This window comes from Bos javanicus, chromosome 25 (assembly GCF_032452875.1).
Source record: "Bos javanicus breed banteng chromosome 25, ARS-OSU_banteng_1.0, whole genome shotgun sequence".
Taxonomy (NCBI): Eukaryota; Metazoa; Chordata; class Mammalia; order Artiodactyla; family Bovidae; genus Bos; species Bos javanicus.
The window spans coordinates 7,681,656-7,707,122 of record NC_083892.1 but is presented as its reverse complement, the minus strand read 5'-3'; the positions used below and the strand labels follow the sequence as shown (position 1 = coordinate 7,707,122).

Genomic DNA, 25,467 nt, shown 5'->3' with positions numbered 1-25,467 from the left:
CAGCTTAGGCCCAAACTGGCTTCTCTTATGTCAAGGAAGCCGTACCTGTGTTCTTCTCCAGGGAACCCCTAACCTGACCATACAAGAGAGGCAGGGAGAGTTGGTGGGTTCCAGGAAGGACCCCTGTGCCACCCCAATTCCTGGGCCCTGTTGTCCCAGACACTTAAGAATATCCCTCCCCGCATGCCGCCCCTCAACTACCAGCTGGAGCCTCCATCCAGGGTTGACTTTCCTTTCAGGGCCTGCTCTGACTTGCTGGGTGTGAGGAGATGGGTCACCTGTCTGTGCCTCGGTTTTCTCTCCTGTAAGATGGGAGTAAGTTCATTTACCTGCAGACACAGAGGACTCAAGAAGCTGAAACTAAAAACAAAAGGGATGAAATCAGTTCTCCCAGTTTCGTTGTTGTTCTTTCTTTGCATTTTTTTTGGTTTGCTTTTTCTCCCTTCGGCCACTCTCTTCATCTCTTCTCTTTATACCTGTATCTTTTTCTTCTTTCTGCTAAAACGGAGGAGGTTCCCGGGGCCCATCAGGATTCTGGAGCGAAGGTCAGGTCGGGGACCAAATCCGACGCCCTCGGCTCGGGGAGGGACTCGCTCGGGCGCGACGACCAGATGCTCTCCTTTTTTCTCGGGAGACTTCCGGCCGGGGCTGTGCAGCACAGACGAGAGCCCGGGCCACCCCCTACCCACCCGCCCCAGGCCATGCGCCCCGCGCTCCCGCCAGTCCCGCGCGCGGACACAAAGGTCCCGTAGGGACTGGTCCCGCCCGCCCCGCCCCTCCTCGAGGCCTCGGCCCCATTGGCCGAGAGCTCCCGGGGGCGGGGTCAGGGGCCGGGGCGCGGCAAGCCCGCCCCGCCAACCACGCCCCCTCCCCAGCTCGGTTCCCCGCAGTTGGAGCTGAGCGCCTGGTGGAGCCGAGCGGATAGCCAGGTAGGGAGCTTCTCTGGGGACCCCAGAAGGGCGTGGTGGGGGTGCCCTCGCCCCGATGGAGGCCCAAGATCCTCGGGCATGGGACCTCGGCCTCTTCTGCCCCCGCTGCCCCCCATTCACCCCCACTCTGGAGGGTCTTCCAGCTCTCCGGCTGGGTCTCTGGGCCCCTCGGAAATGGCCGGGCGGCAGTGGCCTGTTTGGGCAGCGCGGGTTACTCATCCCTGCCTGGAGGATGGTGGGTGTGGCAGCAGCCCGCGGGATTTCGGGCGGACGTCTGGTTGCATTTCCCGCCTGGCCACCTGTTTTCTTGGTGCAGAAAAAAAAAACCCTATTCTCCTCCTCCCGCGCCCCCCACCCCCACCCCTCCCCTTGCTTTCGCTGGATGGAGCTAGATGGGGTGACTCGCGAGGCGCTTGGGCGAGGCGCGCGGGGCGGGGGCGCCGCTCGGGGAGGTGGAGCCAGCCCCCAGCCAGGCCTGGCCGCGCCAGCTGCGGGCTCGGCGGTGGGACCGCTGCCAGGCCTGGCGAGGAGGTTGGGGAGGGAGGGGGGACATCCTGGCGCCGTGCGATTGGCCGCCTCTAGGGAGGAGGAGTCGCCGGGCGCTCACCCGGGGTGTTTGCGTCTGGATGGGGGGCCCCCGGGGCTGTGCAGAGAAACTTCACTCGCGCCCACGGGCTCCCTCCCTGCCGGCCTCTTTGGCAGCCCAAGTTTTCAGGCCGGAAATGCAACGGTTTTTTGTTTTGATTTCTAAAAAGGAAGCCCCCAACAGCTTATCTGGGGTTGGAGTGGATGTATGTATTGGGAGTAGGGTGGGGGGCCGGATTTCAGCCCCCTCCAGGCACGATCTCTGTTCCCACAGGCAGGAGGGTCTCACTGCAACATAGAGGGCTTCTCTTAGCCTCCGTTTCCTCATCTGTAGGCTGGGGATGTAAGTTTCCCTACCGTAACGGGGTGTGTGAGAATAAAAGGAGATGGCTGACCCAGGACTGCGGTGGGAGAGCTTTAGCTACTGTTACACTTTTCACTTGCTTTAAAAAAAAAAAAAAAAAAAATATATATATATATATATATATATATATACATATATTTCTTGGTCTCTTCGTTCCCAGTCTTGCCCCTCCAATATTTTTCTCTACCCTGAACGCAGGGGGAACTTGTAAAAACAGGTTCAAATCAACCCCAGGCTTAAAATCGCCTATTGATGTCCTCGTTGTCGTTTCAGTCCCAAACTCTTCACCAGAGTTTTCTGTTATCTCCCTCCCCCAGCCAGACCGTCCCAGCCCTTTTCTGGCACCCGCCCTCCCTCCTTGTCACTGAGCCTGTGTCCCTGCGGACTCCTCTGCCAGGAATGACTTCCCCATGGCCCCTGTAGGGCTTGAAGCAGGCGCCCCTTCCTCGGGGCCAGGGACCTTCTCCAAACCCCCTCTATGCTCGCCTTTCCCGGGCAGCCTTGATGGCCGTGGGTTCTTAATGCTGTGGTCTTTATCACCCTCCGGAGCCCCAACAGAGCAGAAACAGGGCCTGTAGTATCGCGAAGCCCGGCCCCGAGAAAAGCTCGGGAAAAGCTGGGCCAGGCCCACCGCCGGGCTCTGAGGGAAGAGGGAGGCCCTCTCGGGAGGGGAACGGTCTTTGTCTCACCGAGTGGCAAAGTCAGGGCATTCAGGGCATTCGGTTTGTGTCCCATCAGCAGAGACGGACGTGGGAGGGATTATTCTAGACGGCCGGAACCTGGCAGTGCTACCATTAGCGGCTCGACTATTGTTGCCTGAAGCCTTTGTATCTGGCACCCTCCTATGCAACACCCTCCGTCCGCCAGGCTGGGAGGCTACACCAGGACCGTCCCATTTGACAGATGGGGAGACTGAGGCCAGGAACGGGGGAGGTCGCTTGCCGGGGGGGGGTCACAGAGGGAGCGAAGAGCACAATTAGGCCTGAGACTCAGGTCTGATCGAAGCCCTGGATGGAGGCGAAGATGGAATACAGGAAGGCTGGAAGTGGGGGCGATGGGATGGGGATGCAGAATCGGCCTCGAGTTACCCACAGGGGCTTGGGCGCCTCCCAGGCCGTGGGCCGGGCTGGGCCGGGCCGTGCCGGGCACGCTAACGGCGGGCCTGTGCCGGAGGGCGCCTTGGCTTCCCGGTCGCTAGTCCTCGGGTTTCCGGCCTCTTCCCAGCACTCCCGGGCGGCCGAACAGTTCCCAGCTGGGCTTGCCCCCCACCCCCACCCCCACTGAGATGCAGGGACATCTCAGATGCACCTCGGTGCCGTGTTCGTATTTCTCTCTGCTGCGGGCGCGGCCAGCTCCAGCCAGGCCGCCTCTCCCTCGCGCTCCCTCCCCTGATTCCATCCCCCCAACTCCCCTCGACCCCTGACCTCCCCTCGACCCCTCCCACCTCCCGTTGCCAGGCTCCACTCCCCCCTCCCAAGTCCTCGCCCCTCTCCCAGGCACTGCCACTCTCCCTGGCCCCGCCCTTCCTGGCCCCGAGCCTCTCCCCTCTCCCTGGCACCGCCCCTCCCCTGCCACGAGCCCCGCCCCTTCCTGGCCACGCCCTTCCTGCCCCGAGCCCTGCCCCTCTACCTGGCCACGCCCTTTCTGGCATCTCGCCCCGCCCCTCGCCTTGTCCCCGCCCACTGGCCCCTCCCCTCCCCTTCTCTCTTTCCCCCTGCCCCCTGACCCATCTCTCCCCGATCTGAGCCCCGCTCTCCCCAGCGCAGCGGAGGGCAATGCAGCCCAGGCCCACTTCGGGGCTCTTTTCGTGAACCTCTTCCTGTTTCCTGGGACCCCGCTGTCCTACTGACCCGTTCGGCCCAAGTGCCCCCAATCTGCGGGGTTGGGCCTCAGTTGCGCTGGAGGTGGAGAGGGGAAGGGCGGCGTCTCTTCCTCAGTTTACAGGTGAGGCACCTGGGTGGACTAGGGTGACTTTGTGACTCATCTGGTGGCCCTCTTATGCAGGCTGAGAGGTGGGCCGGGCCAGTAACCCCATAACCAGTACTACTCCATGTCAATCTTGCCTTGCTGGTGGGAGCTCCTTAGAAATGCAGAATGTGGGACCCCATACCTGTCTTAAGAAAGTGTTCTGTGCTGTTCCTATCCATCGTGTGGGTGGAACTCATTCCCACCTGCCGGCAGGGGCCTGGCCTCCTGGCTAGGAGGTATCTGAACATGGTACCCTGCCCTGGCCTCCCCCATCCAGAAACCCAGGGAAGGCTCCACACCCCATTTTTCAGAGTAGGCTTGATGGGATCTAGCTTTGCTGCCAGGCTGAGAAAGAAGCTCAGTTCTTTCTCCCACCCCTATCTTTCTGCCCTCCAGGGCCTGAAAGCTACCAAGAATGGAGGAGCCTTGTGAAATGAACTGCAAACGTCTCACTAAAGTGTAAATGACTGATAGCACTGCCAAGGATCCCTTCCTGGAGTCAGCAACCGGTTACATGGCTTAAGACAGACTTGTCCTTATTTATTTATTTTATTTTGGCTGTGTTGTGTCTTTGTTGCTGCGCGGGCTTTTCTCTCATTGAGGTGAGAGGGGGCTACTCTTTGGTTGTGGTGCAAGGAATTCTCATTGTCGCTTAGCTTCTCTTGTTGTGGAGCACAGGCTCTCGGGGACTGGGGCTTCAGAGGTTGTGGCTCCTGGGCTCTAGAGCACAGGCTAAATAGTTTTGGCACACGGGCTTAGTTGCTCCTCTGGACCAGGGATCGAACCTGTGTCTCCTGTATTGGCAGGCGGATTCTTATCCACTGAGCCACCAGGGAAGCTTCAGACTTGCCCTTGATATGACTGGTGGGGCTTGAGGCCCAGAGGGCAGGATGGCAGGGGCTCTGCAGGACTGGGTAGGTCTCCAGTCCCTGGGTGTGTGGGTTGGTGGAAGAGGGGCTGGGAAGACCAGAGCCTGGTGCCCAGCTGAGCTCTGTGAACCTTCCTGGAGGACCCATAGGCCTGTGGGAAATTCCCAGGCTATTTTGGGCTGAGGCCCCCTTCCTGCCCTTTCCCAGGGTAAAGGCCTTGCTGGTGTTGGGGGCTGGGTGGCTCCCTGCACCCCTCCCTGCCCAGTCCATTGGTGTTCACATGTATGCACGCACTTGTGTGCCTGGCTTCACACACATGCATGTGTACACATACACGTGCACCACACACACAGCCACACACATATACACATGTGCATGCACTCATGCAGAAATGTGTGCACACAGCTCAGCAGCCGTAACAGGCCTTGGGCATGACACCTGGTCTGAATTTGCTGCAAGCCTGAAGCCCATCTCAGGTCTGGCCTAGAGCCTCAGTCTCAGGCGACCCTCTGCAGACTGCCTGCAGCTGTAGGGAGTTGATGAAGCTGTAGGGAGGTGAGAGGTCCCGGAGCAGGGGCTAGTGGCAGAGGGTGGGCCCTGCCTCCTCCAGGGTCAGCTTCAAGGCCCCCCGCTGGCGTTACTGGGAGAGCAGTTGCTGGTTGGAAGTGTGAGAGTGGGGGGGTGCTGCACACCCAGCGCCCCATCTGTGTTTGGGGGGGGCCGCAGCCGACCCCAGAGCCGGCTTCTGGGTGACTGGCTCCCCGCTCCACGAGCTGGTTTCCTTATAGCTGGACTTTAACCCAGGCTTTCCCACACAGAGGCCCTTCACTCCTCCCTGTCCCTGCCCCCCACCCCCGCAGGCCGGTGGGGGTGGCTGGCTCCCGTCCAGGTCTACCCCGGCTTCAGCTGTGCTCTGCACGGATGGCCCTCTGGAGGCGCGGGCAGGGTGGTGGTTGAAGCCCTTGCTCCCTTCCCCGACTCTCTCCCGGAGGCTCTGCAGTCCTCCGTGCCTCATTTTCTCCCATGGCCAAGTGCGCATGCGCGCAGCCCGGACCTGCAGCACAACTGTGCAGGGCGCCCAGCTCACGGTGCACGTGAACGCCAGTGGGGGCTCCCGGTCCTGAGGCTGGTCAGGGGGACCCTGCTCTGTCCCCAAGCCGGGGGCTTCCATTGGAATCTCTGCAGGACTGGGTGTCCTGGGAGAGTCAAAGGGGCTGGGGAGGAGAGAGAAGGGGGCCCCAGCTGAGACCTGCTTTACAGGGAGGTGGGGAGGGGGGAACAGTCAGATGGATGGACATGAGCAAGAAGAGTGGAGACCCGTGGGGATGACGATGATGCCCTAATTCCTGAGCTGGCCTGCCCCTCCACCCACCCATCTCCTGCCTCTCACCCTTCCTTCCCCAGCGATCCCCCAACCCCCAGTCTCCTTGCTGGCCTTTAGTCACACCTGCCCCTGCCAACCTCAGGGTCTTTGCACAGGCTGTTTCCACACTGGGAGAACCTGCCCCTGTTTTACAAATGGCCCACTCTTGTTTGTTTGCTTACTGTTTTTGGCTTTGCTGGGTCTAACTTGTAGTGCACGGGCTTCTTGTCGCGTTGGCTTCTCTTGTTGCCGAGCACGGACTCAGTAGTTGTGACTCGTGGGCTTAGTTGCCCCACAGCATGTGGAATCTTCCCAGACCAGGGATTGAACCTGTGTCCCCTGCCCTGGCAGGTGGATTCTTAACTACTGGACCACCAGGGAAGCCCTGCTGTCTGAGTCTCTACTGCCTAAAAACAGGGCCTGCCATCAGGCGCATGTTTGTTGAATGACTTTATGATTACGGTTATAACAACAATTGTAGCTGATCCTTAAATGCTCACTCGTACTGGGTGGAGGGTGTGCAGAATGCTTAAAACACGTGTTATGTCATTTCAACTTACTGACGCTGGTGTAAAGTCAGGACTGTTAAAAAAAATCTCCAGGTTCCAGATATAGAAACCAAGGTCCAGAGAGGTCAAGTAACTTGCCCAAGAGCTGGAAGGGTGGGATTTAAAGTCAGAGGTTCCTGACAGCAGGGGAAAGAGGGAGATTTTGGGTGGGAGTGGGGAGGGCTGTTCCCCACCTCACCCTGGTGTCCTCAGGTTTCAGTGGTTCCTACCGGCTGTCCTGGGTGTGGGGCCCTCCCTTTTTCTGAACCGGCCCCCTTCCCAGAACCCCAGGCATTGGAACATTCTAGGACTCTATGACCTGTGCTGGTGGGTCATGCTGGAGCCTTGACCCCAAGCTGCCGGGGCCTTTCTGAGGTGGGGGCTCCCGGGACTCGCGGTCCTCCCTGGCCGCGGGCGCAGCTGAGAGAAGGGTCAGGAGGTACTATGTCGCTTCCTCCAGGGAGCCAGCTGGCTGTCTCCCCTCCCAGCCAGACGGAGCTGAGTCCTGAAAGGGGAGTGTGTAGGGGGCTTCGGGGCCACATGGAGGGAGCCAGTTCGTCCTCTTGGGGGGCAGAGGTGGGCCTGTCCCCTGAGGAATCAGGCCTGGCTCTCAGGCAGTTTGGGTTGGGGGCAGAGGGGCATTGCTGGGCAATGCAGATTGAAAGCTGGTGCTCTGGGCCACATAAATGCCTGCAGACCAGGAAAGCCAGGGCAGTGGCGGGGGATGGGGGTGGTGGTAGGGAGGTGGGCTGGAGGCTCTGGTTGTCAGAGCTGCTAGATTTCTCAAACCTAGCTGGAAACGTTGTCTGGGGGAGGGGGGCAAACCTCTGGGATGTTTAAAAGATAGCTCGTGCTTTAAATATGAAAACCTTGTGTGAACCTCTCAGAACCCAGCAGAGCAGCTCCTGCCCCACCACTCCCTGTGAATGGCGGGGGGAGGTGACATCCTGGGAACGAAGGGGGATGATATCTAGTCAGGCTCCTCTCCATCCTGGGGCCGGGGGGCCCGCACCTGCCCCACCTGAATCCCCGACACCAGCCCTGAGCAGGTGCTGCATGACGCCCACCCAGCTGCACCGATGTGCACAGTTGATCCCAGACAGCGGAAGGGACTCAGCCAAGGCCCTTTGGGTCTTGGGCTTTGGCTCTTTCTTCATGGCCTTGAGCCAAGGCCACCAGCAAGTTGGGTACAGTGGCCATGTGCTGCTCTCAAGACAGGAATGTAGATCCTCTCTCTCCAGCTGGGTCTGCCCCTGGCGTCTGATGTGTGTTAGGGGTCACAGAGGGAATTCCATTTCTCAGCAGCAGTCAGAGACTCAGGCTGGGTGGAAATGAACTTTAAGGCCTGGATCTGAGTCAGGGGCCTGGTGGCTGGAGATGCTGCCTTTGAAATGCCCCTGCCCACTCCCCCTGCCCCCCTCAGGGTTCCTCCTGGACGCGGACTTGACTTGGGGTCCGAGCCCTTTTTGATTTGTGTCCCCGAGTTTCCTGAAGGAGCACTGAGTGCGAGTCCCTTTTTCGCTTCCCCTTCCCCATAGTGCCCGGCACTTAGTAGGAGTTGGGAAATGTTTGATGAGTGGCCGAGTCCTCATCCAGGTGGTTGGCACTGAAGCATTCCTGCGTGTCCTGTCTGCCTCCCTCCCTCTCTCCTTCCTTTTTCTCTCTCTCCCTCCCTCTCTTTCTCAAGAATTTGCCAAGTGCCTGAGTGTGCCAGGGCTTCCCGGGTGGCGCTAGTGGTAAAGAACCTGCCTGCTAATGCAGGAGACCTAAGAGACTCGAGTTTGTTCCCTGGGTCAGGAAGATCCCTTGAAGAAGGGAATAGCTACCCACTCTATTATTCTTGCTGGGGAATCCCATGGACAGAGGAGCCTGGTGGGCTATATAGTCCATAGGGTTGCAAAGAGTCGGGCACAACTGAAGCAGCTTAGCTCGCACGCACGCTGTGTGTGCCAGAGCCTGTGCTGTGTGTCCTGGGGACAAAGGGGGGGCCAGTGGTGTCCTCGCGGCGTTTTTGTGAGGAGCTGTCATAGAGGGAGGCACACGGCTGCAACAGGAGCGCAGACCAGGCGCCTGCCCCGACTGGGACGAGCGGGCACGTTTCTGGAGCAGGTGACGTCCACGCCGAGTGAGCCTGGAGCCTGCATTCCACAGCCAGAGGAATATTCAAGTCTCAGATGACACACTGTCTGGCGTGAGCGTGGGGAGGCATCTGGAGAGCCCCCCTAGCAAGGCGTGAGTCCCTGAGAGCCCCCCGTCTCTCTCCAGGTCAGCCATGTCATCTGAGCCTCCTCCTCCATCCCAGCCCCCCACCCACCAGTCCTCGACTGGGCTGCTGGACACCCAACAGGCCCGGGATCGCTCACCGTCCCCGCTTCGGGGCAACGTGGTGCCGAGCCCACTGCCTACTCGCCGCACCAGGACCTTCTCAGCGTGAGTCTCGGGCTTCCCTGGACAGGTCGCCTCTGCGTCCCTGTCTATCACATGGGAAACTTGTGGATTGGGAAGGGGATGATGGTGAGAAGCTGGGCAGGCACCTTGTAAACCCCGCACCGCACCGCCCCCAGGCCCCTCCTTGAGCCTGTCGTGAGCTGTGGGTGAGGGATGAGGGTGGCCAGAGATAGGAAATCGCTGGGGTCTTAGATCATCGGGCTTTAACCACACACCAGTCCCTTTTCCCTGGGAGCCCTTGACCTTATCAGCTGCAAAACGGGGACAGTAGCAGGGTGGCCACTGCGCTGCAGGAGACCCACATGGCGCCTGGCAGGTGCAAAGCTCAGGCCAACATGTGGAGGCTGTTGTTAAGTTAGCCTTCAGAGGGAGGGATGCTCAGGGGGATTTTGCTCAGACAGGGAAACTGAGGCCTGAGAAAAGTTTGCCAGCATCATTCAGAGAGTCACTGTCACCAGGGTCTCTGAGTGGCTCCCAGAGTTGTGCAGTGCGTAACCTGCACAACTGTGCATGGCGGCCCTGCCCAGAATGCCCTGGGGCACAGCTGTGGGTGGGAACTGGGAAGAGCTGGGTGTGCCCTGAGAGCAGGGGGCTGTCCTAGAGGACTGGTGGGGGCCCCTCATGCTCTCCACACTCTCTGTCAGGACGGTGCGGGCTTCCCAGGGCCCGGTCTACAAAGGAGTCTGCAAATGCTTCTGTCGGTCCAAGGGCCACGGCTTCATCACCCCGGCTGACGGCGGCCCCGACATCTTCCTGCATATCTCCGAGTGAGTCAGCAGCTGATCCGGGTGCTCTGGGGCTAGGATGGGCGCCGTGGCCTGGAGGAGGCAGGGGGAGTGTGTGAACTCTGCTGGGTGGGTGCCAAGTGTGATGAGGTTGTGTGGGCCAGGCTTGTGTGACAGTGTTCAGGGCTGAGGGTGTGAGTCTGTACGTGGTGGTGGCAGCGTGTGAGACACTGGAGGCGACTGTGTGTGTGTGTGTCTGTGGGTGTGCACACGTGTGTGTCTCTGTGTGTGCATATGTCTGCGCACGTGTCTCTGTGTGTGTTTCTGCGTGTGTGCGTGTCTCTGTGTGTCTTTGCGTGTGAGGTGAGAACCTCCTTTGGCTTTCCCTGGTGGCTCAGCTGGTAAAGAATCTGCCTGCAATGTGGGAGACCTGGGTTTGATCCCTGGGTTAGGAAGATCCCCTGGAAAAGGGAAAGGCTACCCACTCCAGTATTCTGGCCTGGAGAATTCCATGGATTGTAGTCCATGGGGTCACAAAGAGTCGGACATGACTTAGTGACTTTCACTTTCACTTTGGGGTGGGTCTGAATGCCTGTGTGTGTCTGGCGGGCAGGCCTGGGTGTCCCTGGGAGTCCTGTGAGCCTGTGTTTGGCCTGGGGGTGGGTGCTTGCACTCGCCCTGGGGGCCCTGCCCTGGTGAGGCTGGGGGGTGACTGAACTCTGCTCCAGGAAGGAAGTGTGGGGCTGGACCCTCTCTACTGCCTCTTGCTCACTGACGTCCTTCCTTCCTGAGTGTCTGAAAACCCTGGCAGGGAGAGGAGGTGGGGGGCACCCAGGGTGGGGCCCACACATCCTCAGCCTTGGGGCTGGAGGGCGCCCTGCAGGCTGGCCTCCACCTCTGGTCTTCTAAGCAGCCTGCAGGTTTGTGGGGACCTAATCGGCTCCCCTACCCCGTCCCCATCTTTGACCTCAGCAACCCCCACCCCAATCTTTTTGTCAGTGGCAGGCAAAGTACCCCACACAGCAGGCCTGACAATATGTAGAAACCATGTTTTGAAATTAGGCTCCTTTTGCAAATGTCTGCTGAGATGGGAGAGTTACCCTTTCTTACTCTCTTCCAACATCCCTACACACCTGGTCTTCATAGACCCCCTGTACAATGTAGACACGAGGACACTGCTAAAGCAACGCCTTTTGACATACATATGAATCATACGTGGATGTAGAAATACATATCTATATTGGCTCTTATTCTGGAAGGAGTTATAGTGGTTGACAAGGATAGACACAATGAGCCAAGAAAAATTAGTAAGGAAAGCAGGGGGTTGGGGCAGAGAAGAAAGATGGCATTTGGTTTCACTGCTAGTAGTGGGCTGCACCTTTACTCCTGAGCTTCCTGGTGGCCACAGCAAAGAGGGCAGCTCCATTTGCAATGTGATTCTTCAATCAAGGCCATATTATAGTCCCAGGGGAGAGCTCACTGGACTTGGCCTTCAGGATCCGAAGGGGATATTCCTCCTGGGGGGTGGGGGGCAGTGGGTAAAGCCAAGGGGGCATCAAGATGGGGACCTCTTCATCCCGGGTGAGATGGTGGCTCATGTCCTGTAGAAAAAGAGGGAAAAGGACTTTCTGGAAGGCTCCATGGGATTCTGAGGAGCTGAACAGCAGAGGTGCAGCCTGGTTTCCAGGACTCCTGGACCCGGCAAGGGGTTGTGGCTGCTGCTCAGGAAACCCCCGTGGAGTCATCCCCCAACTCTGATTCTCAGGCTCAAGACTGTCTCTCCTGGCTCTTCCAGCCATAAGCCCCAGGGTGCCCACGTGTAACTGCCCTGTGAGCATACCTGGGGGCGGGGCTCCATCTCTGTCTCCACAGCAGAGGTCCCGGGAAAGGAGCTGATTGGGTCAGGGGACCCTCAGTCACGACCGAGGGCCCCAGTGGCTCCGCCTGGTGGTGGGGCAGGGTTGGGGGCAGCTCCTCCCCCAGGGGCAGGGGTGGGAGGGCAGCTCCTCTCCCAGGGCCGGTGTCCCGGCTTCTCCCAGCGCCAGCCCTGAGTGTCTCTCCTCGCCCCGCAGCGTGGAGGGGGAGTACGTCCCCATGGAAGGCGACGAGGTCACCTATAAGATGTGCTCCATCCCGCCCAAGAACGAGAAGCTGCAGGCCGTGGAGGTGGTCATCACCCACCTGGCGCCGGGCACCAAGCACGAGACCTGGTCCGGCCACGTCGTCAGTTCCTAGGAGCGGCCGGAGGCACCCTGGCTCCCCAGCTCTGGGGAGACACCCGGGGCAGGAGGCAGGACCAGACGAGAGAGGACAACTGTGCCACTTGAGATGGGGCATCTGAAAGGGGGGGGAGCGTGGTCCCTGTCAAGTGTCTCCTGGAGGAAGGGGTTGGAGACAGGGGCCACCAGCAAGCCTCCGACCACCGCAACCAACACCTCATCATCTGAAAAACATTAAAAGCATTGAAAAAGGAGAGGCGCTCCCTGGTGGCTGAGTGGAGGGTCTGAGCCCCGCCCAGGGGCCGGGTCGGGCGTCTTCCCTGGCCCGCAGTCCCTCCCACAACCGCTCCCCCCGCCCCTGCCCCCGCCCCCGCCCCGGAATTGAAGGCTGAGAACCCCCAGATTGGTCCTCTGGGTAGTGACATGGACCCTGAGTGATTTCCCAGGAAGAATTTTCACCCGGAGCATACGCACCACCCCGCCCTCCGCCCACATGCGTGAGCCTCTCCTTGGCCCTGGGCAGAGCAGACTTCTGGTTCTGAGCTGGTTGTTCCAAGGGGCTGGGGGCGGGGAGCACGGCGGGTCTTGGTGTCTCTGCAGCAGGAGGTGAAACAGCTGCGCGTCTGGCAGCCCTAAGTCCTCCATGTGGCAGCCGTGTGCTCAGAGGCGAGTCCTCGTTCTCTTTGAAGCCTGGTCCTGCCTGTCTGTCTTTGGTTGAGAGATCCTGGCTCAGCCACCCATCCGGGAGGTGGAGGGGAGGGGTGGGGAGTGTGGAGAGGGGGAGGGTCTTTGTTTCCAAAGGGACCTTTCTCGGGATCATCTAGAAAAGAGCAGGTGGTTTGCTTCCTGGGAGCCTGGCCAAGTCACAAGTTGAAGGAGAAATAGGCCTTTGGTGGTGTTTTCAGGAAAATTGGTGTGAACTGCTTAGGATTTTTTTTTTTTTCTTTAAGAACTCAAGCTCTCACCGGAGCCAGTTCTGTTTGCACTTTACTGTTGACATTGCAGACCTTTGTGGATATTTCCAGTAAACAGATCCTTAAGGCTTTCCTTTGGTGTGGCTTGGTTCGGCTTTAGTTGTGATTTAAAAATAGAAATAGCTGGGAAATATGGGAAAAACATATTTAACACATCTTGAAATATGTGGCCACACCCATGAAATATGTAGTCAAGGGTCCATTTGGCAATACAGGGAGGCGTGAGCCCTTGAAAGGTAGTGGGGCCTCATCCAGTGTATCTGAATTTCTGCGAGGGGGTCGGAGGCCAGAGCTATTTTGCTGAGGACCAATGGAGTTGTGTGTGTTTTTTAAAGTATGCCTGATTTACAACACAATGTTAGTTCCCCGTGCACAACACAGCGATTTGATATTTCCATACATCACGAAATGACCCCTGGAGTTGTTTTTAAGTAGGCGAGTAAGTGTTGGTTACAAGTGCGCAGTGAAACGTCACAGTTAAGGAAGCTGATCTTTTTTCCCGGCCTGCAGTGCCCCCTTGAGGGGTCTTCCCCACTCTGCCTTCTGCTGGTCCGCAGTGGCCGTCTCCCCTCCAGCCTTGGACAGTCCCCAGGTGGCCCCCAGAGACCCCTGTCTGTTGGGTATGGACCACACTTTGAGTGGAGTCACTCATCCTTGAGAGACCCGTCCTTGAGGTTGAGAGCCTGCGTCTTTGCCACCCGCTCCCTCAGGCGACTTCGCTGCCTTGCCCTCACCCTGGTACGTGGTTGGGGCTCCACGTGACCCCACCAGCCTGCTAGTGGGCTGGAAGTCGGATCTGCTCCTCCAGGTGACACGTGGGTCCTCTCGCTGGGAGACTCCTTTGTAAATGCTCCATTCTCACTTTGTGTTGTGAGGGCTGGAAGGGACCCCTCCCCACTCAAAGCACAATCTTGAGTTATCCCAGAGGCTCTAGGAGGATGGATAGTGTTGGCGACCAAGCTGGGGACAGAATCCGGATTCCTGACTCCAGGTCTTTCCTCTCACCAGCACCTTTCTCAATAAACTGTTTTGTTGGAGAGTCTGGTGTTCTGTGTCAAGGTGGAATCTGGCTGCGGGGAGTTCTTCCTTGAAGCCAGCAGGTGGGGGGTGGGTGGGAAAGGGGGGGCGCATCTCCCCAAAGGAGGCTGATACATTCAGTCTTTTTTTGGGGGGATGAGTAAGAAAGTGGGATCATCCATGCCTTGTTCCTTAATCAGTACCCTCACATGTAGGTGAGCTGAGCAAAGGGATATGGCTTCGTGACAACAGAAAATGCCACTTGGTTGGCCAGCTGTGAAGTGCCCTGCTGATGCATTTCCCTGTTTCCAGTGTGAGCACGCGCTGACAGGGGAGGTGGCCCAGGTTTGGGGTTTCCAAGGGCATGTGGGTGGGTGGGGGGATTGCAGTGGGGCAGGAGAGGCTGGGAAGGTCTTCCTTGGGCCCCCTGCCCCTCGAGAGGCAGGTGATGACTTTGGGGTGGTGCGCAGGCGAACATCTTTAATGTAAGAGCATATTGATTGTCAGAGCACATTAGGAAAAATTATGACCAGCCCATCGAACTCGTTCAGGGAGAGGCTGGAGCTGGCATTTAGCATGAGGGAGGGTTCGGTGGCAGCCAGGGTGCAGGAGACAGGAGGAGCTGCAGAAAGGGGTTTTTGGGTCTGTGGAGAACGGGCGGATGGGCAGACGTGGAGTCCCGGCCGAGGGGACCCTGCCTGGGGAGATGAGGAAAGAAGCCCCCGGAGAGGAAGTGAGTCTGGGCCGCCGAGGCTGCCTCGCCTCGCCCAGACGCACCCAGATGTCTGCCCGGTCTGCCCGACTGGTTCTTCGGCCGGGCCTCCAGTCACTGCCCGGGAGCTGGACAGACCTGTCACGCAGATCCCTCCCTTGGGATCAAGTTCAAGCCCCTCACCGAGGTTCATAAGGGCCTTCCTGGCACCGGTAGCTGCTGGTGTGGTCTTTCCCCTGAGGTTTCCTATGCCCTCGAGCCCAGGTCAGCTTCCAGAGTGCTGGGGGTAGGGGTGGGGTGGGGCCTGGGGAAGGGCCAGAGGGAGGCGGGAAGCTTTCTTAACAGCCCCAGGCTGACCTGGGGTGACCTCTCTGCTTCCCTTTTGCTCAACACTGAGCTACTGTGTTTACATCTCTTGCCGCAGTGTCTACCGTCCTGGAACCTCGAAGGCAGGGAGGGACTTCCCTCACCTGTCAGGGTTCACAGCTCTGCCTCACAGGATTTTCTGGGGATGATGAAGTGAGCGGCGGCTCCCACTCTTCCAAGGCTCTTATGAAAAGTCAGTTCAGTTGTGTGTGTGGTGGGGACTATATCCCATCTGAGCCTCCATGCTCATTCGCATCCAACTCTATGCTATCCTTTGCACCGTAGCCTGCCAGGCTCCTCTGTCCATGGGATTCTCCCAGCAAGAGTACTAGAATGAGTAGCCATTCCCTTGTCCAGGGGATCTTCCAGACCCAGGGATAGAACCTGGGTCTCCTGAATTGCAGGCAGATTCTTTACCATCTGAACCACCTGGGAGAATGTCTAAATAAAGAAGAGATGGATGATGTAACTGGGGGAGCTTGGGCTGGGCTGGACCTGGGATAAGACTACAGAAGCAGAAGGATGGCGGGAGGTCCGAGGTCATCTGGAGAATGGGAGGCAGGTTGAGGGAATTCTGACAGTGCAGGGTGGGGGTGGGGCCGGCCTTGGGGACCTGCCCAGGGGAGCTCCAAGCAGGGCAGGGAAACAGCACACCCTCCACCTCAGTAATAAGGGTTGCGACAGTCTGAGTAAGGTTAAGACTCAACTGACATAAGAAGTTACGGAGACTTGTAGGGCCCACTGGGTACTAACCCAGAGGACAGAGAAGCATGAAGGGTCTGCACCATCCTGCAACATCGTGGAAACCACTGCATCGAAAAGAGCGACTCTCGGGTCCCAAAGGGCTGAGCTTTTCCCCCAGAATCTGAGTAGGCACCGGCTCATTGAACCACCCAGGGACAAAACAGGAATCGGAATGAGAAACAGGAACCAATAAAATCACTTTAATTTGCTACTTTTCATTTTGAAAGATCATTACAGTATCATTTAAAATCCAGCCAGGAAAGATGCCCCAGGACTGCTGAGTCCTGGGGACCACTGAGAACAGTCACCCTAGCATGTGACTGCGGGCGGGGCCGGTGGGGGCTGACCTCCAGACCGGTGCTGCTTTTCTCTTCCAGGCTAAGACAAGCTGGGCTCAGGGGAGGCTAGGGCGGAACCAGGTTCCTCTGTGATGAAGGCACCTGGTGGGGACCAACTAGTGGGGTGGCAGAACACCCCTCTCCAGTTCCCCCACCCCCAGATTCAGGTTCAGGTCTGCGAGCCCCAGCAGAGGTCATGCCTGGACTGACCCCACCCCGGTCTGGAGGGACCAAAGCTGAACAATGACGTGTGAACCGTTTTCTTGGAAAGCTCATGTCCATGCTCTGGGTGAGGGCCAGAGCTGCTGTCCTTCCAGCCACAGGAACTTGCAGGAGGCAGGAGAGAGGGGAGACAGGGTTAGAGGCCTGACAGAGCTGTTCCAGCCCTGGGGTCCAAGTCTGGGTGAGGGAGTGAGGGAGGGGGCGGGCTTCTTATTCAAAGACCGGGCTCCAGATCTGTTAGCAGCTCAGGCCCTTCCCTGATCCCTGAGGAGTGAAGTGTGAAGGCCTCGGCACTTGCGGGGCTGGGGCTCAGAGCAGCATCTCGGGCGGCCTGCGGGCCAGTTCTCGGCGGGGCTGTTGGTTCCACCGTCCATGTCTCCGGAACCAGCGGACTCTTCAATGTGTAGTGGATATGGAGCTACCCCGAGTCCTCAGCGAGTGACGTGCAAAGTCCCAGGGGTCAGTGGTCACTGGGCCAGCGCAGACATTCATGGGCTTCATTTCTGGAAATGTCTTAACTGTCTGTGCTGGAGTCGGCCTCATCATAAACGTCCTGTCCTTTCTCATCAAGAGAGCCCCCTTCCAGTGCTGATGCAGGGGGTCCCAGCATGAACATGTGTTACATTTTCCACGAGACCCATGAAGAGGGAGGGTCCAGGCTCACTCATTTCATTCTCTCTGGACTGTTCTGGAATGATGGGGAAGTTTAAAAACAAAACCCCCAGGGGCACTGTGACTGCACGTATCGGGTAGAGTGGGGGTGGTCGGAGACTCGGGTGGGGATGTAACTCTCTGCTGGAGGCAGTCCTGGGAACTGTTCTTGACAAGCCTTTTTCTCTGGCCCTGAAAACGGAGGGCGATTCCCCTGCCCAGCGGGGATGGTAGCGAGGACTGCAGGGTGGGCTGGGGGGAGCCCTCCCACAGGGAGCAACCCCTCCCATGGGGTGCAGGCCGGTCAGCAGAAGAGCTCCTCGCAGATCCTGCGCGTGTCCTCCGGCGCCGCCACCGTGTAGCCCACCGTCCTGGGGTCTGTGAAGATCTCGTGGTCATTCCCGCCCTGTGAAGACACGAGGCGGATGCAGGCGCCACCTGGTTTGTCCTGGGCCTTGGCCCCTGCCACCCCGGCCTGGGACCACCAGAGAAATGAGGACCTCGTGTTTTACTGGGAGCGTCTCTCTGCAGCTACCATTCCAGGAGAGGAACAACCCGGTACAGCTGCTACCAAGAAAGGGTTTTTCACCTTCCCTTGAACTGCCTTCAGCTAGGAACATGTAATTATGCCTGTGGAAGAAATCACAATGTTCCCGAAGACCTGTCTAAGGCTTATTTTTCTATCAAGAAAGCAGCACAGTGGGTGACAGGAATCTCACAGCCATCGATTTGCTTTAACCGCACCCATATGTTCCTAACAGGTCACAGGGAAGGGCAGACGGCCAGAGCTGCGCTGCCCTTGAACTTCCTGGGACCATGGACATGGTCCACCTCTGAGCTGACGCTGGCCACGCGTGTGGCTGGCCTAACAGATGCATGACTGGCCACGCGTGTGGCTGCGTGTGATTTATTAAGCTTCAACAGGCCCACGTGCCTGGAGCCCGAGCCTGCTGACCTGGGCTCAGATCCTGGTTCCAGCACCGGCGACGGGGGCGCTGTGGGCGGCTCTCCGTCTGTGAAGGGGGGATCGTGGCGGAACCGTGCCAGAGGTGCGGAGGCCACCGGTGGACGAGCGGTCCTGGGGCAGCCCCTGGGGCTCAGCGAGTGTGGGGACCTGTTTTCTTGCTTCCCTCGCCCACTGCACCCCCAGGAGTTGAGGGCACGTGTCTGGAGGACCTGGGTATGCTAGGGGGAGGGGGTCCGTGATCGTGGGTCCCCCCAGCCCCGGAGCCAGTGCCGCGCCTTCCCCAGTCACACCTGTCTCAGGGAAATGCTGCTTCCACACCCCAGGCCCTGCCCCTGCTTTCCTTCTCATGGCAATTCCTACACTTTCCTTATAAAAATGGATAAGCAGCCTAATTCAAAAATCTTAAAAAAAAAAAAAATCTGACAACTTTTTAAACGACTGACACCTGAAATTACAGCTGCTCTCGTCTTTGTAAGAACCAGCCACCCCCAAGCAGAAGGTGGAGGTAGTGAGGTTCACAGACCCAGAACAGTCAGCTGCCGGGGCCCAGGTGAGCTGGGTGGAGCCACTTTGGGAGCCGTGACCTTGGAGCTGTGCTGGGGAAGGTGCATTCCCAGAAGCTGGCCAGGCCTTACGTGGGCTTCACAAATTTATGTCCCACAAAAGGACTCTGGTCAGCCAGCCAGCTCCCACTTCATAGCCAGTGTCTCCTAGACAAATACGTGTGTGGGACTTCCCTGGTGGTCCAGTGGCTAAGACCCCGCTCTCCCAAAGCAGGGGGCCCGGGGTTCGATCCCCGGTCAGGGAACTAGATCCCACAGGCCTCAACTAAGGATACTGAGTGGCGCAACTAAGACGCAGCCAAATAAATAGACGAGTAAATATCTGAAAAACAAAACACCACCAAAACAAGTATGTGTGAAACCAATTCTTACGATGAAACGAAAGGTTTCTCTTAGGGCCGCCCGGGTGTGGGGAAGCCAGCACATCGCACCTAACGGCATCTGACAACAAAGGGAGAACCAAGCCCTGCCCCGTGCAGATGCCCAGCGCCCCCAGGCATTCTCACTGCTGCGCCACTCACGGACCCTGGAGGGACCCTGGAGGGAGGCAGCACCCACGACCCGCCTGGCCTGGGCTCAGAAGCTCGAGGGACAGTGGCAAAGTCCACTGACAGGCTGCCTTCCGAGCTGGTCTCTGAGACCGACCCAGACGGCTCCGCTGGCAGCTGTAAAGAATGCAGGGAGGGGCCGAAGGAAGGGAGGCGACGGAGAAGACAGTGACCGCCCATCCGGGAAAGGCTGCCCCTGAGAACCCGCAGGGAGGAGGGGGGTTCACGCCAAGCCTCCAGGGAGCCAGGCTTCACACCATCAGGTTCCCATCACAAGAGGGTCCTTCTGGAGAACGGGTGGGGGCAAGGTGAGGACTCCAAAGGGGGAGCAGAGGAGATGCCTGCCGCCAGGCAGGGAGCAAGGCGGACAGAAGACACCACCTGGGGAGCAGGACCTCTGGGGCAACCAGGCTCAGAGCCGCCACACCCACCCCCTGGGGAGGGCGTCCCGTGCGGGGACAGCTGGGTGCCCACCACAGCCTCACTTGGCATGAGCATCCTCCAGCCCTGATGGCGGGGGTGCGGGCAGGTAGGGGAGCTGTCTCTGGACCTGAGTCAGCCCCACTGCTATATAAGCCACTGGCTTGTATCGAGCCAAGGTCCAGATATTCAGATCACCTGTGGAACAGCCCACAGGCCTCTCCCGCGGGGACCTGGCCTCAGAGCACAGCAGGCTCCTCCTGGGCGGCACAGACCTCGCCAGCCAGACTCGGAAGGAGGTCGGGAGAAGCAGAACCCAAACACCAAGCTAGTGAGGGCACCGCCCTCGAGAAAAATATGGCTTCGGCTTCGGTAATAACGCTTCGGAGGACAGGAAATGGTGGAAATTTCAAAACTGGATTTACATATGCACCGAGGTTACCAGACTCAGCCTCCCCAAGCTCCAGAACAAAGCTCTGGTTTCCTGGGAGAAGAGGGAGGGGGCGGAAGGATGAATAAGCGGTTGTGTTTCCGTTGGGGTGAACCTGGCCGGCCTGAAGGAGAGGCCCTGGCTCAGCCCAGGCCGCCCATTAATATTTAATCCCAGAGAGGCCAAGGTCTGGGCTGCAGGGGAGAGGGTTCCAGTGAAACCTGATTATGCCGACGCTGGAGATAAAGAAGGGGAGCAGGGCTCAGTGTCCCCGACCCAGGTTCCCGCAAGCCACAGACGCGACATGACTTCTAGGGGGTCTGGGCTGCGTGGACACCCGCCCACTGCACAGCCAGGCTCTGCGGCTGCACGAGGATGTTTACCCCGGGGAGTCCAGCAGGCACTTGGCAAATCTCTACTTGTCAGGGGTACAAAGGCCTCCAAGACCAGGCCTCGGCCCAGAGCAGGGATTCGCCCCCTGGTGGCAGGTGACAATCACTGCAAGAGCTTAAAAAATTCGTCAGAAAGACTGGGAAAGAACAAAAGATGGGGGGCCAGAGGCCTGGGTAACTCTGAGAGCTCCCACCTCAGGGTATCTCCAGCCACCTGAGGGCCAGGCGCCTGGGGCTCGGGCAGCAGGCCGTGGGTCTGGGGGCTCCCCACCTGACTGCCATGTGTGCTGTTCTTCGTGGGTGAGAACAATCTCACTTTGCCGACAAAGGCCCGTCTAGTCAAGGCTATGGTTTTTCCAGTGGTCGTGTATGGATTGAGAGCTGGACTATAAAGAAAGCTGAGTGCCGAAGAATTGATGCTTTTGAACTGTGGTGTTGGAGAAGACTCGAGTCCCTTGGACTGCAAGGAGATCCAACCAGTCAATCCTAAAGGAGATGAGTTCTGAATATTCATTGGAAGGACTGAGGCTGAAGCTGAAACTCCAACACATGGCCACCTGATGCGAAGAACTGACTTATTGGAAAAGACCCTGATGCTGGGAAAGATTGAAGGCGGGAGGAGAAGGGGATGACAGAGGATGAGATGGTTGGATGGCATCACCGACTTGATGGACATGAATTTGAGCGAGCTCCACGAGTTGGAGATGGACAGGGAAGCCTGGTGTGCTGCAGTCCATGGGCCAGAGCTGGACGCGACTGAACTGATTTGACCACAACCTCAAACAATTTTAATGTTTGAAAATGAATGCCCTTAGAGAATAGTACTGATTTCTTTTTTTTCCTAGAAAGAAGTAAACAGGGTAAAAAATAGTAAGAGCCTGGCACCAGGGACATGAGGTTTTGAAAGGAACCAGGTGACTCCAATGTTGCCTCCAGGGCCGAGAACCAGTGGTTTCAGTCCTAGTGATTACCAGGCGGCTCAGTGGTAAAGAACCCACCTGCCAACACAGAAGATGCAAGACACGTGGGTTCGACCCCTGCATCGGAAAGGCCCTCTGGAGGGGAAATGGCAACCTACTCCAGTATTCCTGCCTGGAAAATCCCATGGACAGAGAAGCCTGGTGGGCCACAGTCCATGGGGTCACAGAGTCGGACATGACTGAACAGAACGTGCACACACAAGATGACCCGGCCAGGGTTGGTGGAAAGCGAGCTGGCTGTTGGGCTGAAGTCCCTGGATGACTGACCCTTCTGGTCTGCTGATGGCTCTGGCATATCCTACCTCTGATCCATAAAAAGGGGTTTAGAGCTGTGAGGGGTCCTGGCTCGGGAAGCTGATGCTGTGAACACCAGTGCCCCCTGGGGGCCCGCTCTCCCTGAGCAGGAATGCTGGGGCGGGCCCGGTCCAGTCAGCCACCGTCCTGTCCTCTGGCCCCGGGAGGCCATGGACTGTCGTGTCTGGAAGGAAGGCGGGCCCCTGGTGGACACCTGGAACCTGTGGCTCCTCTGCACCCCATTCTAGCTTTTGCTCTTCTCAGCGGGGGCACAAGGGTCTTCTCGGCCAGGCTGAGACCCTTTAATCTGGTCCAACCTCCTCCTCCGGGGGGCTCCCCTCACCCCGCTAACAAAGCCTGCCATCAGCCACCTGAGACCTAGTCCTTAGATTTCAGCAGACAAAGGAGTAGTGAGTGAGGCGGGTCTAACCCCAGGACACAGTGCTTTTGCTGGGGGTCCTGGAGATGCCTTGAGATGCTGGGCACGGCGAGGAAGTCCTGACTGCGGCTAAAGACCTACGAGCATCTCGAGGGTGGCTGGGTACCACTCACAACGGTGACGCGTCATCCGCCCTGTGGGCCCCAACCTCACAAAGCGTCCTCAGTCCCAGGTGAGCCTTATCCTAACTTCCTTAAAGGCAGTGGCTCCTGGATGCAGGCCAGGCTTCCCCACTGCCTGCCCTATTAAGACCACACTTTGTTCTCGAGTCTTCGGAAGGGGACCCATACCCCCAGTGGACGGCCCAGGGCACTGAGGCCCAGGAAGAGACAGACTCGCTTGTGGTCACTGCGCCAGGCTTCTGGGGGCGCAGATTTGGGTACTCAAGCCCATTGCCCCTCTCCACCACGTGGGTTTTAGGGAGAGTGATCGCAGTGCTTTGGAATGAGGGGAGAGAATGACTAGGGAGGGGCTTCCAGAGCCCACTCAGGGGCTGACCCTCTGTGGGGCCCCAGCCTTCCCCAGCTGCGGTGGGGACGGGGCAGACCCCGTGGAAGTGTCCAGCTCAGGGTCTGGCGCTGAGGAAGTACTTGAGAAGTTTCGTCTTCTTCCCTTTTTCAATTAGACAGTTTAAAGTTTTAGTTTTCAATAGATAGCACCTTCAGGCAGTTCAGAAATGTAAAGAATCGGATCTGGTCACAGCGGGCAGTCCCTCTCCCCTTCTCACCCCTACCCTCACAGTTAACTCTGGAGTTTGTTTCCGGGTATCTTTTCAGACTCCCTGTGTGTCCGGACGTGCAAACGTGAGGAGAGAGGACTTCTCTGTCTTTAGACAGTCATGCAGCCTGTTAACCCGCTCTAGCTGTTTCAGGCTACCTGGCATTGTGCTGTGTTCACTCTGTCTCCTCCTGTGAAGGGTGGGGTCCTAGCTGGGCCGGCCCCTCTCTGAAGCCCTTTCTACACATGGAGGGGAGAATTGCGAGCTGAATCAACCAGAGCGGAACTGCGGAGTCAGAGTCCATCAGTGGGTAGTGCTCACGAAGGGTTCAGATGTGTTTTCATGCTGCAGCGACTTAAAGCCAATATGTTTTTTACAAAAAGCATTAAACAGGCAGAAGCACTGTTGCCTGGGAATTCAGGAAGGCTGGGGATGATTTGGCAGCCCCCCAGAGAGCGAGGCAGAGTGGTCTGGGTCTTCTTCCCGAGCCCTGGCTGTCTCCCTCCCCATGGCAAACTGAGGCCCCAAGGCTGGACCCAGGGCCTTCAACCTGAACTCTGAGCTGGGTTTAGGACACTGGTTGTTGTGACTGCTGGAGAGGATGAGGGGGTTCCCAGCACTGACAAGAGTTCAGAAAAGCAAAGGCCAGCCTCTTACTTCTCCCCTCTGCTCTCTGGAGGTGCTCAGGGTGGGCTGGGGGTCGGGGAAGACATGGGGGACCCCATACAACGTCAGATCCCATCAGAGGGAAACTGAATCTGCTGAGCTTGGCAAGGAAATGGTTTTTCACCCAGTACTCAGCTCAGGTGCCACCTCCCTGGAAGCCAGCAAAGACATTTGCCTGGCACAAAGGGAAAAAACAGCTTTCAGAATGTCTGTCACCGAATAGGAGAAGCGTAAAGCTAGCGCCTGAGCTGCTCTGTGCGTCGGGACGGTAAAAGAGTTAGAGGGCTGGGCAGCTAACTCCCATTTCCGGGAAAACCACTGACAAAGAAGATCAGAGAAGAGGGCCAAGGATGATGCAAGAAGGGTTCACCACAGTGTTCGTTACGAGAGCAAAGAGCCGCAACCCAAAACGGCCTCTGCTAGGGAAGTGGGTCAACAGACTGTGCCTGAACGCTAGAATGTTATACGGCCATCAAACGTTTGTCTTCAAAATATATTCCCTGATGCAGGGGCGGGAATGAAGTATGTTGAGAAGAAAAGCAGAAACAAAACGAGTGAACGTGCCAGGTCCACAGTTGGGGTCATGGACAGACGTGCGAACAGGCTGGGCGGCGGGCCAGCTGCGACTCACAAGTGCCTTCTACTTTCCTCCTCACGCCGCTTCTAATTTTCTACAATGAATGCCTATTAATTAAGGATTGAGTTGGGGGGAGGGGGACCTCCATTTCGCAGCACCCATTTTTTAAAGGTACGTAAGATTAAGAAAGAAGGTAACTGATACACTACTATGTGTAGTAAAGAATCCTCCCGCCAAAGCAGGAGACACAGGGATTTTTCAGTCCCTGGGTTGAGAAAATCCCTTGAGGAGGAAACGGCAATGCACTCCAGCGTTCTTGCCTGGGAAATCCCAGGGACAGAGGGGTCTGGTGGGTGACAGACCACGGGGTCACAAAGAGTCAGACATGACTCCGTGACTGAGCACGCACGCACGAGAACCAACTGCATAGCACAGGGAACCCTACTCAATGCTCTGTGGTGACGTAAGTGGGAAGGAAATCCAAAAGAGAGGGGTGGTGTGTATACACAGCTGATTCACTGCTGTACTGCAGAAAGTAACAAAACATTAAAAAGTGACTATACTCCAGTAAGGGCTTCCCTGGTAGCTCAGCTGGTGAAGAATCCGCCTGCAATGCAGGAGACCCCGGTTCAATTCTTGGGTCGGGAAGATCCTCTGGAGGAGGGGATGGCAACCCACTCCGGTATTCTTGTTCTGGAGAATCCCTGTGGACAGAGGAGCCTGGCGGGCTATGATCCATGGGGTTGCAAAGAGTCGGACACGACTCAGTGACTATGCCCAGCACAGCACATACTCCAATAAAAGTTAAAACAACAATAATAAACCACAAAACAGACTGATGTGTGGTAAGGCAGTGGTTAAACAGACAACTCTCTAATTCCTACATGAAAAATTCCCCAAAGAAGTAGTTTATTGATTACCTCAAGGAGTGCACTCCACTCTGCAAAGCCCCAACTAAGGCCTCAGATGGCTGTTTACGCAGAGCAAGAAGGCCATGGTCACAGAATATTCTGTCTTGGCCCGTCTGAAGAGCCTGCTTCTCAGACTACAAGGACCGGCTCAAAGCTGGGGGGACGGGGGAGGTCTCTGGCCATCCCTTAGATCCTGGGGGTAATATCATTCGCTCGCTTTGCCTCAGACAGTGACTTTCTTCCCCCAATTCTTTGCCTGAATTCAAAAGCTCTTCTGCCTCAAAGCATTTCAACAAAAGGAGGTGGTTATAAACCGTTTCTCTCCATCACTGAGAGAAAGGCTCAGTGATACAGCTCCTGAGAAGCACGGGGTTTGCTGGGGAACAAGACAGAACTGGAGAGACGGTCTGTGGACTAGGAAGTGTACTCATTGTGGGGAGCTGGCTCTGGGGTCGCCAGCTCTATCGTTAGCTGTGTGACCTTGGGAAGGTTAACCTCACTGAGACCCAGGTTTATAATT

The 25,467-nt window shown here is 57.7% G+C and overlaps 3 protein-coding genes across 9 annotated transcripts in view; 1 reads left to right on the top strand and 2 right to left on the bottom strand.

Annotated features, from left to right (window-relative positions):
- The window catches only part of ABAT (4-aminobutyrate aminotransferase), a 239,842-nt gene that overhangs the window by 88,253 nt on the left and 126,122 nt on the right, over positions 1-25,467 (bottom strand). The gene's annotated exons all lie outside the window — the stretch shown is intronic.
- On the top strand, positions 831-14,031 carry CARHSP1 (calcium regulated heat stable protein 1). Of its 4 annotated transcripts, none has more exons than XM_061401099.1 (4): positions 831-929; positions 8,892-9,056; positions 9,719-9,841; positions 11,872-14,031. In XM_061401099.1, exons 2-4 carry the CDS (start codon positions 8,899-8,901, stop codon positions 12,032-12,034), a joined length of 444 nt encoding a protein of 147 aa, XP_061257083.1. In that variant the 5' UTR covers positions 831-929; positions 8,892-8,898; the 3' UTR covers positions 12,035-14,031. The 4 variants fall into 4 exon arrangements, with proteins under 4 accessions (XP_061257083.1, XP_061257086.1, XP_061257084.1 ...); XM_061401102.1 differs by lacking the exon at positions 831-929 and adding an exon at positions 4,261-4,448; XM_061401100.1 differs by lacking the exon at positions 831-929 and adding an exon at positions 6,896-7,065.
- PMM2 (phosphomannomutase 2) overlaps positions 11,022-25,467 on the bottom strand; it is a 40,121-nt gene continuing 25,675 nt past the window's right edge. For 2 of the 4 annotated variants that reach the window (XM_061401094.1, XM_061401097.1), the window contains one exon: positions 11,022-11,400. In XM_061401094.1, coding sequence (XP_061257078.1) covers positions 11,245-11,400 — 156 coding nt within the window. In that variant the 3' untranslated portion in view covers positions 11,022-11,244. Of the gene's footprint in view, positions 11,401-13,004; positions 14,708-16,004; positions 17,449-25,467 lie in introns of those variants that run through there. The other 2 variants (XM_061401095.1, XM_061401096.1) reach the window with 2 other exon arrangements.

Coding starts and splice junctions, on each gene's coding strand:
- CARHSP1 (XM_061401099.1), top strand. CDS start 8,899: ATGTCATCTGAGCCTCCTCCTCCATCCCAGCCCCCCACCCACCAGTCC. Junction 9,057..9,718: donor CGCACCAGGACCTTCTCAGC/GTGAGTCTCGGG, acceptor ACTCTCTGTCAG/GACGGTGCGGGCTTCCCAGG. Junction 9,842..11,871: donor ATCTTCCTGCATATCTCCGA/GTGAGTCAGCAG, acceptor CTCGCCCCGCAG/CGTGGAGGGGGAGTACGTCC.